A 20,978-nucleotide genomic window follows, 5' to 3' on the forward strand; every position below is an offset into this window, starting at 1 on the left:
ATTGTAATATGGGGCGGTTATTAGGGTACCAGTTATGATGTGACGGGAACCCCGGAAGGGCCCACATGGGGTCTAAACTGTGGATGTGTGGCCACGGGCCACCTCTTGGCATGTCCCACTTGTCTCTACTGATGTTGCCCCTTGGCTGGGCTGTCCACACCCAGCCTTGCCCACCTGCACGCACTCTGCACACAGCAGCCCGTTCTTGCCCCCATGTAAAACCTGTCATGTGTTCCTAGTTTCACTGAAGGTAGAATCTGAAATCCTTGCCGCGGCCCCCAAGCCCCCTCACTTCAGTGCTGCCTTGCTCTCTCGTGTTTGCCAGCACCCCAGCCACAGGCTGGCCCCTGAATGGTTCTCCTTCCGTGGGCCTGCCTGGATGCCTTTTCTCTGCCTGAATATTGCCGGTCCTTGGTCCTTCAAGACTCAACCTGAGCATCATTTTCTGAGAATATTACCGAGCCTCTCAGCCTGAATTAAGACTGTGTATCAGACTCACTCATCAAAGGAAATACTGGATTGTAGTGAGGATCTCCAGACGCTACATCACAATTTCACTGTCTGCTTTGGCCATAAGTGACTTGAGTCTAATGTGTGTCGTGCATCTGACCCCCAGATCTTTCCTAAACATAAGAATATTTTTGTTTCCCTTAGGACTCAGTGTGCTCTACTTCCTGTTCCTGGTATTCCTCCTCTTCCTGAACTTTGATCAGGTTAAATCCCTAATGTACTGGCTAGATCCAAATCTCCGGTATGCCACGAGGGAAGCAGATGTCATGGTAGGTACTTGTCAGTCCTCTCTTAGAGAAATTGGTAGACTGTTGGGTATAGGAGATAGTTAACTTCACGTTCTAAGTTGTTCCTTCTCCATATCTCCTGTGTAGATATCCAAAAGCCAGGCCTCTGGGAAGGTGAGGCGTGTGGTTTCCACGAGTGATAACAGTCTAGGGAAATGGTATTTTCTCTTGGAGCAAAGGGGGATGGTAGGAAGAGTGTGACTGTTATCGTCAGACAGCCTTGGGTGTAAATTCTGCCCCTGTCACTTGTTAGATGTAGGATTTTGGGCATTGTACTTGCTAGCCTGATCATTTCTTTGTAAAGTGAAATAATAGTACTTATTTGGGGATTTTATTGTGAACTCAACAAAGTAGCACTATCTATGAGGCCCAGCATGGTGCCTTGCACACACCAGGTCCTCAGTGATGGTGGTGGTGGCTGCTCTTATCAGTGTCACCCTCAGCAACTCTGCTCCCCACTCTGGCCCTGATGCCACGAACGTCCCACCTGCTCACCATGAAGGGGCCAATTGTAATGAACTAGGCCATTTTGGTCATTATTTTTTTAAACCCACAAAAATAATTTTATTCTTGGCAAAAGCTACTCTGTATTTTGGCTTTTAGTGAAGAGACCATTTTATACTCCAAGGCCATTCCTTTTTTGAAAATTTTTATTAATTTATTTTTAAATAATACATAACATTTTGTAGACTGAAGGAAAAACCTAGTGATGCTCAGAAAAGGAGAGCAGGCATTTGGGCTATAGGCAGGTCCTTGTTTAAGAAACAAGACAAATGGACTTAATAAACGGTCCAAGAAGTGATCATTCTATTGGAGCTGAGATAGGTCAGACCCTTCTTAAATGGTGTATTAAGATTTTCTCTTTAATTCTTATAAAGGACATGCTAAAGGCAGAAGTAAGAATGCCAAAAATTATTTAAAAGTCTCAGGAAGAAAAGTATGTTTGGGGGGTTTCTTAGTTTATGGAAGAGAATGGCATGGGTGACTTCAAGCTTCTGCTGATGGAGAGGGTGGTGGCAGTTACCAACTATGGGCTATCTATTCTGGCAGACATTTAACATATAATCTAGGTAAGCCTCCCACATGCATGCTAGGCATTAATATCCCCATTTTATCAAGGAGGAAATGGAAACTTAAACAGGATAAATATCTCATTCAAAGCAGAAGCTGGTAAGATCTCTCTGACTTCAGAACCTATACTTTTCCTTTGCTCTATGCCTTAAGTATGTAGTTATAATAATGACAGTGCTTTGACACTCACTGGAGCCTCATGAAATAGAGATTGGGAGGAACGTATTCCAGATACGATATTTTCCCCTGAGAATTTTCTTGGGTTTTTGAGCAAGATTGGTTATATCACAAAGTAAACTGACCTGCAAAATGGGTAAGACTTGGTATTTGGTGAAGCGTTAGGCAATCGGGGGAGAGGATGGAGCACCAAGATCAGTCCTGCGAGCAGTTGGGAGGTGGGCCCAGTCTGTCTTTACCTACCATTTACTCGTGTGCACACACCTCCCCTTTCCGGACTCCCTGGCTCTGGGATGTCCTCATTTAATGCCTCTTCCCCCTGCTTCCCAGGGTTGTGCTGCATCTGGCTCCCTGGCAGCCCTTAAGCATCATGTCCTGCATCCCTCCCACAACCAGGACCTCAAGATCTTCCTGATGTGATCATTGGCAAATCTGCTCATTAATAATTACAATGCTAGGGGCGCCTGGCTGGCTCAGTCGGTGGAGCGTGGGACTCTTGGTCTTGGGGTTGTGAGTTCAAGCCCCACATTGGGTGTAGAGATTACTTACAAATAAAAAAATCTTAAGAAAAAAACCAGTAACTATAATGCTAATAGTTACATTTGGCTCTTTATGATTTTCAAAGTGACTTTCCATCTGTTGAAGCACAAAAATATCCTCACGGAGAGTAAAAAGGCCTCCAAAGTCATCTTTAACCCATGATCACTTGAAGAGTAGCCTTCTGGGAACAGAACTTGGCCCTCTCTTACATCACCCTATGCAGTGTGTCCAGGGTAAATAAGAGGAGGGGGTGGTGGAGGAGTTTGGGGCTGACGGGGCTTTGCAGCTCTCCTTAACCCAACTGGGACCTGCTCCGGCTCCAGGGTATATCTCTCCGCCAGTCTGTGATTCCTGTGACAGGCACATGTTGTTCCAGAATCAGGATGAGAATTTTCATCTTACTGCCGTTGGTTGGTGTTGTTGTTTTTTAAGTCTTGTTTTGACTTCTCCCTATTGAATCTTTCCCTGTTTTCTCCAGATTTCCCACTTATACATTGTAATATCACATCACAATGTTTCTGGAAAAATGCAATATTTTAAAATGTTTACTTATTTTGCGGGGAGAGGGGCAGAGAGAGGATTCAAAGCAGGCTCTGCACTGACAGCAGAGAGCCCAAGTTGGCGCTCAAACTCCTGAAACCGTGAGATCATGACCTGAGCTGAAACCAAGAGTCAGACACTTAACCGACTGAGTCACCCAGGTGCCCCAAAATGCAGTTTTTTTAAAAAAATCAGCTTTGCAAATTGAAATGCACTGAATAGATCTGAGAAAGGCTTGAGGAATCTGATGTGGTGGGGTTTGGAAGAGATAGAGGAGAATCAAATTGCTCTTTTGCTCCCTTAGGAGGCATCATTTCTAGAATTTGAAAATATTAATACCTTGTTCCAGGAATTTCTTCAGCTGGCTGTTAATAGGTGGCTATTTTCTGAATCTTATTTCATCCTATCAGATTACTTTTGGGAAGGAAGAATTCAAATGTAGAAATTCCTGAGAAATCTTATATTGTTATATGGTAACTACTTTACTAATATATACAGAAACAGAAGGATGTTGACTTAAAATATCTTTAAAATGTGCCAGTTAGGGGCACCTGGGTGGCTCAGTCGGTTAAGTGCCCAGCTTCAGCTCAGGTCATGATCTCACTGTTAGGGAGTTTGAGCCCCATGTTGGGCTCTGTGCTGACAGCTCGAGCCTGGAGCCTGTTTTGGATTCCGTGTCTCCCTCTCTCTCTGCCCTTCCCCCACTCATGCTCTGCCTCTCTCAAAAGTAAATAAATAAATTTAAAAAAAGGCAAACTCATATGTCCTAATAAAAACAAAAAGATAGTAGAAACAAAACCAAAAGTCTCCAAAGCTTTGTAATTTTTAAATACTTAAATTACGTAGCATCTGAAAATGTTAACTTTGGGATGGGAGGTTGATTCCGTTTCCTTCTAATTTCTGAAATTGGATGCTTCAGCTTTTCCTCTCTGCTAACAAATTTTTCAGGCTTTGGATCTCTGTAAATTCTACTTACCTTCATCCCATCATTCTGACACATAGTGTTTTCATTACCATTAATACTGAATATAGTTTACATTTCTATTGTGATTCCTTTTTTACACCATGATATTTAGATGTGTTTTCAAATTTCCAAACCTATTGGGATTCTACTTATTTTTTTGTTAATTGAGATTCTATTTATGTTTTTATCGCTGGCTTTAACATAGTTGTCCTGTGGTCAGGTGACCTGAGCTGTGTGATTCCACTTCTTTAAGACATGCTCAACTTGTGTAAAATTATTTTGCTTCCCATTTAAAAAAATTTGTTTTAATGTTTATTTTTGAGAGAGAGAGAGAGACAGAGCGCGGGTTGGGGAGGGGCAGACAAAGAGAGGGAGACACAGAGTCTGAAGCAGGCTCCAGGCTCCTAGCTGTCAGCACAGAGTCTGATGTTGGTTTCTCTGGTGCTGGAAACCCCAGAGGGGCTGGATCAAACTCACAAACCGCGAGATCATGACCTGAGCTGAAGTGGGATGCTTAACCAACTGAGCCACCCAGGCGTCCTGCTTCCTATTTTAATCAAACTTTTGCAATTCAGAGCAAAGCAATTCTGAGTCACCAACTTTAATATTTGTCTGTTTTTCCTAAAGGATCTTCAATTATTAAAACTTTCGGGGGCAGGTGGGCAGGACAGGTGTCAGTTGTCATATCAAGGTCGTTCTTTTCATTTGTTGTCAGCATCCTAGAAGTAAGTTGATTTTGAGAATATCCATTAATTATTTCCCTGTTTACTTTGAATAGGAGTATGCTGTGAACTGCCATGTTATCACCTGGGAGAGGATTATCAGCCATTTTGATATATTTGCATTTGGACATTTCTGGGGCTGGGCTATGAAAGCCTTGTTGATCCGTAGTTATGGCCTCTGCTGGACAATCAGTATTACCTGGGAGCTAACTGAGGTAAGAAGGGGCCATGGGCAGCGATCAGATAGTTTACATGTAGGAGGAAGGTTGTCTGTCCATTAACAGTCAGTTAATCCATTCTCCAGCCCCTGTGGTACAAACTATGTTTAAACCATCCCCTAGAAATATTTGATGCCTTTGTGGCAGTTGGGGGTGGGGTGTGATTCCTTATTAACTTAAAATGTGTCTCTTGTCTCACAAGTCTTAAAGAGAAACCAATGAAATGAAGCAAAAAAGAATGATAATAAAATCCTCAGTGAGACTGAGACAGGTACATAGTATTGAGGACATCTGCTTCGGGGTAAATAGGTGGGTTACCCTCTAGCTAGTTTCTGGTTTGGGACAAATAGAACTGTGTTTATGAATTACAAGGGCACCCAGGATATTTTGTAGGTGAAAAATGGATTCCTGATATAGCTCTGTTGTCTCAGGAGTCAAGTTTGTCTCATTTCATGAATGAAAGAGATATAGTCTTTTAAAACTATTAGGAAAATGATTTTGGGGGAACTTGTTTATTGTTCAGTTATGATATCATTCTTCCTCAGTCCCAGGGAACAAAATTTGGCCATGTGTGCAGTATATTTCTTGATGCCAACTATTGTCTTGACCCCAACTTAGGGAACCACGCCAGCCAGATCTAGCTTCCGTTAATGTGCCTCTCACAGCCCAGGAGGCCAGAAGTCTCAGTTCAAGATGTTGATTGGTGCCCTTTGAGGGCTGCGAGGGAGAATCTGGCATAGGCGTCTCTTAGCTTCTTATGGGTTGCTGGCCATCATTGGTGTTTCTTTTCTTGTAGATGCATCACCCCAATTTCTGCCTTCGTCTTCGAGCCGGGTTCTCCTCGTGTGCATTCATGTGGTGTTCTTTTTATAAGGACACCAGTCACACTGGATTAGAGGCCCACACTATTCCAGGATGACCTCATCTTTACTAATTACATCTGCAACAACTCTCTTTCCAAATAAGTTCATGTCATGAGGAACTGGATGTTAGGGGTTTGGCAGGAGGATTTTGAGGGGACATGATTCAACCCACAGTGGTACTCAACACTGTACATGTATTGTCTCCTAAATCCTCACCATAAACATATTCCCGGTGGACAGATGAAGGGACCAGAGCCTAGAGTCTTGCCTCCTGAGGTGAGCCAGTAGGATTCCACATGTGCTGGACTCCAGGTGCACAGCCCACATTCCTGCTCTCATGCCACGTTCCTCCGAGTTCCAGGCATCTTCCTGACTGTACTGCCGTGTGACCCTGTGCAAGGCCCTGGGCTTTTCTCAGCCTGCCTGCTTCTCTCCCCTCATACTACAGATGGCCTCTGGGCCTTCCTTCCCTGTTCCTCTGTGTCCTCTAGACTCTTGCAAGCACCTCTGCTCCGTCTAAGTCTTTCAGAACCCTGCTCTGCTCACATCTAACCTCCTGTCCTCTCTTGTGTGAACTACTTGCTTCCTCCCTTCACTGTCTTTTGCCAAAGTGATCTTTTTCACACCTCGATCCAGTTGCGTCCTTCCCCAGCTTAAAACTATAGTTTTGTCCATTGCTTTTAAGACAAAATCCAAACTTCTAGACCAGCCTTTGAGGCGTGATGTTAACTGGCCCCAGCCCACCTGCTTGCGACCCTCTCCACCCTGCCATCTTGCTCCAGCCATCTTTGCTTTCTTCTTGTCAAAGAGCCCGTGTCTTTTCTATCCCAGAGCCCACCGGCAGGCTAGTCCCTTTTCTCCCTCCTCCCGCTGTGCTCCATGTTTGTACACCTGGAAAGAGAGTACCTGGGCCTTCTCCTTGGAAATGCCCATCATATTTTAGGTACTTATAGTGTCTCTTTTCTGCTAAGTGTTCAGCCTCAAGAGGGCAGGGCCCATATCTGCATAGTCCCAGATACTCTGCCCCACAAGTGGTAGGTTCTCCCCAAATTACTCATGAGTGAATGAGTCCAGCCCTCTCCAGTTCCTCCTGCTCAGTTCTGGACAGATGAGGGAACCGGAGCCCAGCACCTTGCTTCGTTAGGTGAGCCAGGATTGGGTTCCAGATGTGCTCCTGCTAAGATGTGCAGCCCATGTTCTTGCTGCCCTACCACGTTCCCCTCTGTGAGTTCCAGGCATTCATCTGGACGGCCCATCTCACCCCCAGAATCTGGTCCTTTCCAGGAAAGCTCTTCATGTCCTCCACACCCCACCTCCCTGTATAGTCTTGTTTCAGCAAATATGTGTTATCAACTTCTGTTGAAGTTTCTCTCTTCCCCTTGTGCACACCACAGTTAATGCCGCATCTCACGGCTGGGGACCAGAGAATACACTTCAGGGGTCGGGTCGCGCCTGGCTCACCTGAGGGAGGAACGCAACTGCAAGCCTTCACATGCAGTAGCTGTGCTGGGTCTTCTTGGCAGCAGGCACATTAAGAAGGCCAACTCCATATATGTGCCTTGTCTTACAGTCTACAAAATGCTTTTGTGAACAGTTTTATTTTGTAGTATTTATTGTGTTACTTCACAGGTTTGTGATTATGGGGTTGCCTCCTTCCAAAGGATTTCCAGGTACCGTCTTTGTCATTTCAGACCTTCTAGAAATGGGCCTTCACACAGCAACACTGCTCTGGACACAGCTGATAGGCTGTTTGTTTTGGACGAAAGGATTTCCATGAGATTTTTATTCCACCCTTGATCCTGCTGTTTCTGGAATGCCCTCAGTCTTCATCTCCGTCTTGAAACCAGTCATCCCTGTCCTTAACGACCTCTGTCCCAATAGGTCTTGCCCCAGTTGCCGTCTGTCAGAATGAATCTCTCTTTTGTCCTCACCGTGCTCCATTTATGTCGCCATGGTAACATTTGCCACAGCCTACCTTATTTTGTGGTTCTGCATAAACATCTGACTCCGTCCTGCCCTTGGGATCGAGAACCGTGACTTTATTTTGCCTCACCCCTTGCACATCATAAGCACTTAATAAGATGACGATTGTGAACCAGTTGTCATAGGGTTTCCTGTTAAGCTATCTGTTTCCCACCTCATGTCATCAAAACCTAACCTTTCTCCTTTGCAGCTTCCTTGCTGTTTTACCTAGATATCTGTGGGATAGTTCTAAAACACACAGCTTGAACTCTCAAGCTGCTAATTTTGAGGACTATGCCAGTGATCTGTTGGCAGGTATGAAGACTTTTCTCCCTTTCCTTTCTTAGATCCTTGTCTCGCCGTCGTTAGCCAAGGTAATTCATCAGCAGTATTTTTCAGGAGGGGTTACCTTGTCTTTAAAGCCGTATGTCAGGAAAAGAGCTGTTTGGATTCATAAAATGTGTAAACTTACCCACAGCATAAAAAACAAACCCGATTACAGGCCTTGTTTTGATTTATGTGTTTCATACATTGGGAAAACCTGTAACGTCAACGACTTCTCCTAAAAGAATGTATTAAAAGGAAGTATATCTTTCTGCAGTTTTGTTTTTAAAACCGTGGTCTCGTGTGTCTCAGCTCTTCTTCATGCACCTTCTGCCCAATTTCGCTGAGTGCTGGTGGGACCAAGTCATCCTGGACATCCTGCTGTGCAACGGCGGTGGCATCTGGTTGGGCATGGTCGTTTGCCGCTTTTTAGAGATGAGGACCTACCACTGGGCCAGCTTCAAGTGAGTCGCCTCCCCTCTGGACATTAGTCACAGCCTCGCACAACGAGGACTGAGCTGCTTTAGTAGCAAGCACCTTCAGTATGGTCTTTGACGATAAGAAGTAAATGACACATTAGTAGTTGAAACGCATGAATGATTATAGACCGTGTTGCAGGCATTCACCCAGATGATGCTAAACCATTTATGATTTCATTTCTCTCACATCCATTTTGTTTTCATTCTCCTGCCTCAGCCTGCATTTATACTGCCCTCACTGGATTAGTTAGTCCCCTGTTCCCTGGTTACCCCCTGCAAACCATCTCACCCCACTGCTTGAGGGATCTTTTTAAGCATGTCAGATTCATCATGTCATTCCCCTGTGATGGCTCCTCCTGGTCTTTGGGACAAAGTGCACATTGTGGGCTGGGCAGGTCCAGTCATTCCCTCCATGCCCCCTGGGGCTCCCAAGGTTCTGAGCATATGCTCCTCTATACCTGGGTTTGACCCATGTCCCCGTGTGCCAGGCTGACAGGTCCTCTCCTTTCCTACCTCGACTACCTTGACACCTCTTCAGGTAGTTGTCTCTGACTTTCTGATGCAAGTTGCGCGTCCCTCCTCTGTGCCTCCAGGGGGGACAGCACCCACTTCTGTCATTCCTTGTCCTGCCTCCCTGAGCTCTCCTCAATTTGACTGTCACAGGAACTGTGCCATTGAAAAGGAGGAAAAGAACAGCAGTGGGATTATGAAAGTAGCTGTCTTTATTGTGTTTACACCTTCATTTATTTATCAAACAAAATATGAACATTTTCCCACATCATTAAATATTCTAAAACATGATTTCAAAGGGCTTCTTTATATCCCAACATATGGATAAATCATGAGGTATTTAACCAACTCCCTTTTGTGGTCATTTAGATGTGTTTCAGAGTTTTCAGTTTTATGAAGGAAGCTAGAGTGAACATTCTTGAACATGTATCTTTGTAGATCTTTTTTTTCTCTATAAATAACTTTTTTTTGTTAAATGAGGGGCACTTGGGTGGCTCAGTTGGTTAAGCATCTAACTTAAGCTCAGGTCATGATCTCAACAGTTGGTGAGTTAGAGCCCCATGTTGGGCTCTGTGCTGACAGCTCAGAGCCTGGAGCCTGCTTCGGATTCTGTCTCCCTCTCTCTCTGCCCACCCCGTCTCATGCTCTCCCTCCTTCCCCCCCCCCCTCAAAAATAAGTAAACATTAAAAAATTTTAAAAAAACAAATAAGGGAAAATGAGTATAAGTCACAAAGAAAATGTCTCAGCGCAGAGCTGAGGCTCAATCTCACAAACCATCAGATCATGACCTGAGACCGGAGCTGAAATCAAGAGTTGGATGTTTAACCCACTGAACCACCAGGGTGCCCCTATAAATAAATTCCTAAAAGTGTAGTACTCTAATTTATATTCTCACCCTCATTCACTAATGTATATATGTGTCTATTTCACTATTTCTTTGAATTTTACTTTTAAGCCTTTTTTAATGTTATCACATATAATTATGTGATACTGAATTTCTAGTCCGTTTCTATTATATTTTCCCTCTTGTTATTAGTGCTTTTTATAGGTTAAGGACATTAACACTTTGTCATAAATGTGACTTTATTTTCTGTTTTGTCATCCACTTGTAATTTTCTTTATGGTAGGTACTCCATTTAAACTTTAAAAGCTTTTCATCTTTTTGTGTAGGTAAATGTTAACCTGTATTTTCTTCCGGTTCTTCAATGGTTTGGTCTTTTATTATGAGTAACTTATTTAGTCTATCTCACATTTAATGTGCTAGATGGTATGAGGGAGAGATTTCAAAATGTTTCTTGCAATTGATTAAGCCATGTTCCCTATTCCTCTTTAAATCATCCTTTCTCTGGGTGCTGACTTGAAAGCACACTTTTAATATATTTAAGACAGTAGATAATGGAACAAAAACTGGAGCTGTGCTAGATGTTGCTGTAAGTCAACTTTATAAGCAGTATCTCATTTGAGCCTTACATCAGTCCTAGGGGTTGACACTCCTTTTCTCTTCATTCTAGGGATGGTGACAGTAAGAACTAGGTTCAGTACTTGCCTAAGGACACACAGCTAGCAAGCTGCTGAGTGTGAATTTATCTCTGGTTGTCTGGCTCTTTACACACTGCCATAATGCTTCCCTATTTTCATACATTTATGCTTTAGACTCAACTTGAGAGTTGTTTTGTCAGGTTCCCAACACACAAGCCCAACTAAAAAGCAGAAATCCCATTGGTGCTTTTTTCTTTTAAGTGACGTCAAATATACAAATGAATATAAAGCTGAATTAACCTGTTGGCTGTACAGACAATTCTGACTTACAGTGGTTTGACTTAATGATTTTTTGACTTTACAATGGTATGAAAGTGGTACACATTCATCAGAAATCATACTTTGGGTCTTGAATTTGGATCTTTTCTTGGGCTGGTGACGTGTGTAGGGTAGGATCCTCTCTTGTGATGCTGGGCAGGGGACAGCCGCGGCTCCCAGGCAGCCAGGCGATGGTGAGGGTCAACCACTGATGCACTCACAGCCATTCTGCACCCAGACACCCACTGTTTTTCACTTTCAGTACTGTATTCCACAAATTACATGAGGTAGTCAACACTCTATTATAAAATAGGCTGTGTGTTAGAGGATTTTGCCCACCTGTAGACAAAGGTAAGTGTTCAGAACAAGTGTAAGGTGGGCTACACTAAGCTATAGTGTTTGGTAGGTTAGGTGTATTAAATACATTTTCATCTTATGATATTTCCAATTTATGATGGGCTTGTCCGGGCGAAACCCATCACAAGGTAACGGAGATCTGTAGTAAGTATTCCAATACTTGATCACGCTCTGTCCTCCTATTTATTCCCATATTCCTCTACCTCTTACCATATAGTTTGCTATTGTTTTCTTTTAAATACAGGTCCTTCATAGTTCTTGTTTATTTTTGGAGAATCTCTATTTTTTGTTGCTCTTGTGCCTCATGTCTTTTTGCTGCAAGATTTTCTCAGTACGTGCCTGTTGATGGGTAGGCGAGTGGATCCTCCTCTGCCGCAAAAATAAAAGACCTGACTTGTTCGCTCTTGTGCCTTCAGCACTTAGCACAATGTCCAAGACCTAAAGGCACTTGATAAAAATCTTTGTCGAAATAAAGAATCTTTACCAGTTACTAAATGCTATTTACCTTGGATTTCGGCTACTGGTCTAGCAGGAGAAGCTAGAATACACAGCCAACTGTGGTGCTCATGACGGGAGCTTTCCTCTGGCAGGTGCCCTGAGCCTGACTGTTCTCACGTGTAACACGTAGGAATCTTCGTTCCTGTCATGGGAGTGTGAAGTTTTTAACTGAGTGATTTTGTGGGATTAAAATGAAGGAGGCTTAGAAATTGCTGTTTGTCATCCCAAACTGTTCATTTATCTTAGGAAGAAATAGGATGAAGAAATGGTGTGGGTGACCTCTCTGTTTAACTAAAATGCCCTGGCTTGGGAGGGTCCCTGGGTGGCTCAGTCTGTAAAGCATCCGACTTCAGCTCACAGTTCATGGGTTCAAGCCCTGTGTTGGTCTCTGTGCTGATAGCTCAGAGCCTGGAGCCTCCCTCTGTGTCTCCCTCTCCTTCTGCTCCTCTCCTGTTTGTGCTCTGTCTCTCTCTCTCTCTCTCTCTCTCTCTCTCTCTCTCTCTCTCAAAAAATAAATAAACGTTAAAAAAACAAAACAAAACAAAAAAATGCCCTGCCTTGGGAAGTACAGAGTGGGTGGGATCATGTCCTTGTGGGCGTCCTCATTCTCACTGGCCTGGTTCCAGGGGGCTGTTATTATGCCTCAGCTTCTTTTGTCACCTGTTCACAAGTTAAGGCCTCTCCTGGCTCTTTAGTGACCTGACCCCTGCCCTGTGCCTGTCATCACTGAAATTTCCTATCGAGGATACAGCTCTCCGCACTTCATATAAATAGAGAGATCATTGTTGGGGAGATGGTTCACCCAGAAAGGAATCTTTTTGTCTTGAGCATTTGTTGTAAAATTGTCAGTGCAGTTTTTTTGGTTTGTTTTTCTTCTTCCCCTTCCTTATCTCTTTGGATTTTCACTGGAGCCATTCTCTTCTTACAGAGACATCCACACCACCACTGGTAAAATCAAAAGAGCCGTGCTCCAGTTTACTCCTGCTAGTTGGACCTACGTTCGATGGTTTGACCCCAAATCTTCATTTCAGAGAGTGGCTGGAATATACCTTTTCATGATCATCTGGCAGGTATTTTTTCAGATGCCCAGAAATGGGGGTGGGGGGTGGGGGGGGGGACAAAAGAAAAGCAAAAGCAAAATAAAAACCATTCAGGAATTTAGAGTTAACATTAGTTGACGCTGCTTACCAGCTGGGTGGTTTGGAAGATAGAAAATCCTGCAGCTTACATACAAAAAATAATTAAACAGAGCAGTGTTATTATGCCCAAGGCCTTGCTTCATCATAAAGACATTTTCAAATATCTTTCTTGGAGTTGGAAGTTAGAAAATGCTTACAGTTCCCCAAAAGAAGCTTTTGGTCACAGCATCTGTCACCCAAGTTGTTAGGCATCGGATAGATTTTCAGAGGGATCATTTTCAGGACCAAAGGAACAAATGCCAAGGGTTTTTCTTATATTCTAAGTTTAACGTTTACTTTTTAAAATTGGGCCTCAGCTGTTACCACCTCAGGTAATTTGTAGAGAGCTTAGTAAAGAAGGCTCTACTATGTGTGGGGCCCTGGGTCCTCCAAGAAGGTGTTGTCAGTGGAGAGAAGGTCTCCTTCCAAGCAGCCCACTACGTGATTCAGGCAGCCACGGGCCTTGGAAGAGGATTACTAAACATCTCTGTTTTCTAGAGATAGCCTTTTGTGTTGATCCTCCTGTGCCCAAGTTAATCATTTTACAACTTTGGGAGACCAGCTTTTGCTTGACGGGTGTTTCGGAATCATGAGAAATTATATTTTGAACACAGGCACGAAGTGCTCCCAACATAAAAAATGAGCGTGAGTCACCTTTAAGACAATTATCCTTGTCCACATGTGGAGAATAATATTGCTCATCTCAGCAGGTGGAGTTCACGGATTCAGAAGTGGATGTGAATAAGTAGTCACCATGGTTTGGGGAAGTCAGTCTGATGAAAATGGGAGTTTAAATGGGTAGGGACTAAGTTTTTCCTTATCAGAGCGATGTCTGGGAAGGTGTAGGTGTTCCATTAGTATGCGAACTGAGGAGGAGGTTGGATTGGTCCAGGAGAGACCGGGTGTGCTCCTAGAATGGCAGCATTACACGGAGCACCCTTCTCACACTCACTGAGCTGGGACCAGCTTTCCATGTGTGGCGTTAATTAGTGGACCATTTTTTAAATTTTATATCCTTGAAATCAATGCTGTGGGAAAAGACACATGTCTCACGTCACTGAAATGAACCTGCTGGTCCGTGTGTTCTCCTTTCCTAATCTCTGCTCCTTGCTGAATCTGGAGGGGAAATGCAGGAGATGGGCTCAGCACAGACCACATCCTGCCTGGTCTCTCTTGTGCTGCCACGGGTTCTTCGTGTGATGAGCTGCACCAGGATGCTAACCTCAGGGAAAGTACCACTGGCCATAGGTGAAACTTGAACTGACCCTTCGCACCCACTTTTAAGAGCTGCCTTTGGTCAAGGCATGTGCTAGATAGGTTCCCAGTCATTTCTCGTTGACGTATCTCAAGCTTCTTTTGGTTATCAAAGAGCTCACTTTCCTACAGTGAGACTTCTTTTAGATCTGGCCTGATTTCTGTAAGGCTGCAGAGGTGTTCCATGGTGTATATTTGTTTTCATGATTTCTGCTGTTCTCAGAACATCTGTCTCCCAACTATCCCAGCAGATCACATGGGTGACCCAAATGAGAGCCACGCACCAGGAAGCCTGACAAATAGCTGATTCCACCATATACCCCTTCCCTACGCCAGCACCCATGATCCCCCAGCTGGTTGGTGCCCATATTGTACTGGCTGTTACTTAATTTAAATACAGCCATTCCAGTAGCAACTTGGAGGACCCCATAAATTTTCTGAAAATGCTTTAAACATACTAATTATTTTTTAGAATGTCCATAACAAGGAATATGTTGTTATGACTTAGCATGCAGTATCAGGTTGACTAATGCATCCTTCTTTTTCAGCTAACTGAGTTGAATACCTTCTTCTTGAAACATATCTTTGTGTTCCAAGCCAGTCATCCATTAAGTTGGTGTAGAATTCTCTTTATTGGTGGCATCACGGCTCCCACAGTGAGGTAATTCTATACAAGCCTGACTGTCATTTGAGCGCATTAACTTGCTGTGCATTCTCCTGTTCAGCATAAGGAAAGTCACATATGTTAGATTTTCCATGAAAATATTAAAGAATTATACGTCTGAATATGAAGAAAATGTTTTGCTCTCAGACCTCAGTACCATGAAGTGAGAACACCACACACACCATTATCTTCAAACCTTTTTAATAATCTTTCACTGCTGTTCTTTTCCCCCCCTTTAACATCCTTTAAAAAAAAAAATGAGTAGCAGTGGTGCTGACTTTTTTTTGTTTTTAATGAGGTGATCGAAAAATACAAAAGTTTTAATGTTGGATCTGAAGTCATAAATGATGCTATTTTAGAGCCAGTTACTTTCCTTTTATCAGCATCCTTCCTGTCATCTTCCAGGACAAGTGAGATAAGCTTAGACATTCATGCTGTTATGCTTCTGACCTGGGTAGGGCCCCAGAGGTGAGGTGTGATTTGGTGACTGTCGCTCATGCAGACTGATTCCAGTGCACATCAGAGGCAAACAGTCATTTGTTTCATTCCTCCTGTCTAGAACTAACAGCATTGGGGTTTGACAATTCATGTGAAGCACCGCCATTGATTCACTAACAACACCAGAGGTATCTGCAAAGTTAGGAAGATACAGATAGATACTAAGCAGCTACAAGAGTTAGCTTCAGAAGCTGTAGCTGTAGAATAACTTAATTCATCAGTTTCAATGTGCATGCAAACCACACAAGCAGAGGGCCTCACTTGCCAAGAAGAGTCGGTATTCTCCTTGGTCAAACCTCTTCTGTCTTCATTAATTATTACAAAGAGGAAACAGATAGATATAGATAACCATCTGTATCTATATATATCTCCTCCCCTTGCCTCCCTCCTCCTGTGGCGCAGATCCCGGATTGAACAAACCCAATAAGATAGAGCTGAGTCCTGGGAAGTTAAGACCTAAAATTCCATCTCTTGTTTTCTTTAAGGACCAAACAGGAGACCCACTAGTTGGTAGGCAGGCAGAATTTTGACATGTTACAGACCAATGGTCTGTTGAAGTGGTTTTCTCGTAAATGCTATTTTCCCTTGGTGGATTGGAGCCTCCCTTTCTCATTTAAAATTTAATTTAATTTGAGGCTCACAGTTATTTTCAAGAAAGATTAGCAGCAGCTTTTTCATTAATTTAGGAGTGATCAACAAAGTCAGTAAGTGGGGAAAGAAATCGCTTATATATAAAACAGAATCACAAATCACATCTGATTTATCATGAAATTTCAATATTGCTAAACATTTCAAAACAAAAACCAGAGGCTACATGTCCAGTGTTTTAAGTTTTTGAGAGCTCCTTAAAATTTCTGCCCAACACTGTGGATTTCTACATGATTTCTTTTTTGTTTAAAAGTCAGCCCCTTTTCTGTGCTCTCATACCAACTTGAGGCATTTCCTATGTAAGAAGATGCTTTGGCAAGCTACTTGGGAAGATGGAAATGTTCTAATGGGTTCTAACACAGCCACCCCAGGTAGCAAATGGCAGTCCCTAAAAGGAGAGAAAGCTTACAGGCTTTCGGATAAATAAATCATACGGACCACATCTCCATTTCCTTCCCTTTTGATTCGACTCTCCTGCTTTGCGAAGAAGTTTGACTGAACCTTGTCTTACTCTGATAATATCAAGTACAGTGTAAAGGGATGGCTACAGTTGGAGGGGAGAGAAGCTGAAGTGGTAGAAACATACTAGGCCATGAAAATGTGAAGTGAGAGGTAGACCTGAATTCTTCATGACTAGAATTCTTCACTCAGGCCTTTGGAGTGAAGAGATGATAGTTTGTGGATGATCTTCAGATATCCATGAGCCCCCTGCAACTTAATGCAACATTTTGTGTGTTCGTGCCCCTTATTACAGGTTTCATTAAATCCTCAAAAAAGTCTGTGACCTCCAAAAAGATGATGAGCTCCTGCTTCAGATGCTACTTCTGAAGGGACGAATTGGGTTTTGGGGGTGGTCATGAGGGTCTAAACGTGCACTGTCCTAACAGCAGCCACTTACCCTACCATATGTGGTGGCTGAGCACAGGAAGTGTGGCCAGTCTGTGTTGAAATGTTGTACATGTAAAATACACACCGGATTTTGTGCAAAAACTTAGTGCAGAAACCTTGTAAAATACTTCATTATAGTTGTTTTCAATACACTGGGTTAAATAACATGTTACTAAAACATCTATTATCTTGTTTCTTTTTGCTTTAACATGGCGGCCGGAAGATTTGAAACTGCATTTGTGGCTTGTATTATATTTACGTAGGACAGTGCTGCTCTAAGCTTTTCAGCTCCATGTCATTGCCTCATTTTTCTGAGCTCGTCAGTAACATTCAAAGTCATTGGTATTGAGTGAACAGTGACCTGCATGCGGGATCCCATTCCAGTTTCTGAGAGCCAAAAGTGTGTGTCTGCCCTGCCCGGTTACAATTGGCAACCTTTGTCCTGGAGAGTGCCAGAGGAGACAATTCATGACAGTGTAGGTGACCCTCTGGAATCACTTCCCTGCAGAGAGACTGAAGCACCCATTCTGTCCCTGAATCAAAACTGCCTTTGTGAATACTCAGCTCTTTAAGCCATGCTCTCTCCACTCCAACCCAGCCCGAACTCTTCACCTTTTATAGGAATGTTCCAGCAGCCACTGGCTTCTCATTCCCTTGACTAGAAGTAGACCACTTAGCTGGAGTATGTAGAACAAGGCGGAACATCTTTTATATTTATCCTGTCAAAGTGATTTAATTTTATGCTGACCCATTGATCTTCCAGAAGCTTTCATTGAATTCCATCTTTGTTCTTTCAGGCAGTACTATGCTTACCTCACTGACACACAGTGCAAACGCGTAGGAACACAGTGCTGGGTGTTTGGGTGAGTAATCTATTATTGTGGAGGCTTAAAAACCACTTAAGCCTCTAAATTTCCTTGGTTATTTCTTGACCCTGTATTAAGTGCCTTTCAGTACAATCTTCCAATGAAGGCTTGCTATTGTTTTGTTTTATGTCTTTTCATTTTTAACATTCTCTTTTCTGATTTAAGTTTAGAATATTGTAGTTAATTGGCAAATTATAGAAAGAGGACATACAAACTTTTTTTTTTTTTTTTTTACAAAAAAAAAGGAAATCAAAAGATATTTGCTGCATGGAACTCAGAGACCTTATTTTATGAAATAAATTAGATAGACAACGGATTGTTCGAATTCCCTCTAAATTTGATGACAAGTTTGGGACATCATTTCATGATAGGCTTAGTGATGCTTTATGTTACTTTTACATCAAAAAGCCTGCTCAGAACAGCTGCTTGCTGCCTACCAAGGTATAATTTTATTGTTCCAAGGAGAACTAACATACAGCCACACAGTCACAATTTATTGTCTTGTCACAGATACAAATGCTATCTTAAAGTATTATTATTTAAATGATTTGAAAGAGACCATAGGCTAACTAGTCTAACCCTGCAGTGTTAAATGTGAGGCCATCTTCAGTGTCTCAGGTAAGTGGTTCTTTTGCTTAAATTCGGCCAACAATTTACCATTCCATTTAGCAGCCGAGGTTCTGTAGTTGTGTAGCACATCTGTGTGAAGTTAAGTCCCTGAGGTAGCTTAGACTCAAGACCTAATTTAGGTTCTAAATTGAGTGTGACAACATAAAAATGAATACCCATAGTAGGCAAGAAGTTACTACTTTCAGCAGATTTTTAAGCAGAGTAACTTTTTTTTTTTTTTCCCAGTGAGAAGGTAATTCATATGTTTAGATTAGAAAAAGTGGCAAAAGAAGAAACTAAAGATCATCCAAAGAAGTTAGCCCATCAGGGATCACTGTCCTTAACCTTTCTATGTTACTCTTTCTAAACATTTTCCTGTGTGGGTGTGTGTCAGCTCTCATTTCAGATTCTGAGGGCTTGCTCAAGTTAAAGATGTAGGCAAGCTTCCCCCTCCCACCTAAAACACAAAGGGGCATTGTCCTTATTTCTCATACATTCTGTGATGTAAGCTGATTTTCATACCCAGAGTAGCTTATGGGGTGATAACGTGGGTTGGCTTTCCATTGTTTAGTAATCTAGCAGGAGAGAGAATTTACACGTTTACCAGATTTCCGATATTCAGAGCAAAGGCCATGCGACCGCACTGTTGTAGTCACAAAAAGGAGGTAGACGGGCTCTCCTTACTGCCCCATCCAAGGAGGACAGGAAGCGTTGTTCTCGCACCTCGTCCACAGAGCGTCTGAGCCCTCCTCCACTGCCTATGCCTTCTTTCCACACTTAGTTTCCTCTTCAGACTCAGAAGTCCTTGCCAAAGCCTTATTCTGCTGTGAGTGCACGTATGCTCCACATGACTTGTCTCTGTTTTACCTGTTGAGGAAAAGGAGATGCTGATCAGAGAAAGTGGCAGTGTGGCAGCAAAGTTGGTTTCTAATCGGGCAGCCGAAAAATACAATCCCTAGCGGTGGGAGAAATGGCAAAGATAAACGGGGCTGGAGCGGCACAAAATGCTGCTGCAGAAAGTCACACGTTGTTGAAAAGGGCTCAAGTAAAGTAAAATGCGAAGGAGGCATCTTTTGGCTTATTGAGTATGCTCTCCGAGAATCGCGAGCTCCCAGAATGGTGGTGTCAGGACACGCACCTTGAGAACTAGCGGGCCATGCCGGAAAGAACATTCCTCTCCATAAACCTCACACAGCCATCCCCCTGGGGGTGTGAGCACACTCAAGAGCCGCCTCTCGTCAGCCAGCGGCAGGGAAACATGGGGCCCGAGCTGTCTTCTCTCTGCAGGTTTGCCCCTTGGAGGCCACCACCTCCCCTCTTCTGCCCCGTCCCTGTTGCCCTCATTTTGTCTTTTTCCCATCTCCTAGTAGCTGTTTTATAGCTCCTTTTCACTAGTTTTAGAGTAATTTCAGGCTTCATTTAGCAGGGTGTGGAGAGGGGGGGAATAGGAGCGCCCCACATAGCCACAGTCAAATTTTTGCCTTTGCGGAGGTGGGCGGGGGAAGGGAAAGGGCAAACAGGACCCCCTGAGGTGTCTGACCCACCATTCCATCTTTTTCTCCTGAAGAGAGCACTTTTCTCTTCTGTAAATGTTATACCCTGAAAGGGTTTGTATTAATTACTCGCAGTGTAACTAAATACGGACTTACAATGTAGTCTCCCACAGTTGCACCATAAAACTGAGCTTTTAAGCTTTTTATACTCAAACCTGCCGTGCCCAGCGGAGAGATGGGACTCCCATCCAGCTAGGGGATGGGAACCCCACCAAGGAGAAAGCAGTAGTGTGTAAAAGCTGGCCTCTTCTGTCTTTAGAAAGTCCCATTACACTACTCCAGCTCTGTGGGGGTGTTAGGCCCAGACCGATATGAACAGATTCCCCAGGGGAGCACTTTGTACCATATTTATCTTCGTCTTTCTCCCCACTCTGCCCTCATCATAACTGTTTCTGAACAAGAGGGAAGTAGCCTGATTTATAAAGAAAGGATTTTGACCGCATGGCCCTGAAGGAAGGTGTCCACGCTTTGGCCATAGCAGGAGTGAGTAATCACTTTTCCTTCCCCTGGAAGTACTTGGGTGGGGCCGTCAGGGGCTGGGTTGGGTAAGAGTCCACTGTTCCCCAGGGGCTCCAAGACCACGTCCACCTCACTCTCAGAACTGTCCTTTTCTCCATGTTGTCCTAACCCAACTGGTGCCCCTTTGACGATAAGCCTCACGTCTCCGGTGCTCTGCTACACTGTTCTTGCCAAGGTCAGTCCCAAGTCAGCAGGCCCTTCCTCCACCCGCATCTCCCCTGTCTTCCCCGCGGCATCTGCCATCTTGAAACTGTTCCTTCTCGGTTTCCTCTGCGGGCTGTCCATTCCACGTCACTCGTTTCCACAGTTTCTTGCAATGGTACTTGTTCTTCCAGGCTTTTCCCCCTGTGCTCCCCTACCCCCGGAAGGATAGACAACAGCTGTGAGGCATAGAGTCCTTCCAGGAGGAGGGTGCATGCGAGGGGAACAGACTTCTGTGGGAGGTGTCATCCCACTCTGACCTTTTCCCAGCACAGCCCTC

At 43.6% G+C, this 20,978-nt stretch overlaps 1 protein-coding gene across 3 annotated transcripts in view; it reads left to right on the plus strand.

Moving 5' to 3' along the window:
• Positions 1–20,978, plus strand: part of PTDSS1 (phosphatidylserine synthase 1) — a 64,306-nt gene that overhangs the window by 25,409 nt on the left and 17,919 nt on the right. For all 3 annotated transcript variants that reach the window (XM_042972705.1, XM_042972704.1, XM_007073289.3), the window contains exons 4-9: positions 655–779; positions 4,868–5,026; positions 8,491–8,642; positions 12,749–12,890; positions 14,801–14,913; positions 17,748–17,813. In XM_042972705.1, the coding sequence (XP_042828639.1) occupies positions 655–779; positions 4,868–5,026; positions 8,491–8,642; positions 12,749–12,890; positions 14,801–14,913; positions 17,748–17,813 (757 nt within the window). The remainder of the gene's footprint in view (positions 1–654; positions 780–4,867; positions 5,027–8,490; positions 8,643–12,748; positions 12,891–14,800; positions 14,914–17,747; positions 17,814–20,978) is intronic.

Source organism: Panthera tigris, chromosome F2 (assembly GCF_018350195.1).
Source record: "Panthera tigris isolate Pti1 chromosome F2, P.tigris_Pti1_mat1.1, whole genome shotgun sequence".
Classification (NCBI taxonomy): domain Eukaryota; kingdom Metazoa; phylum Chordata; class Mammalia; order Carnivora; family Felidae; genus Panthera; species Panthera tigris.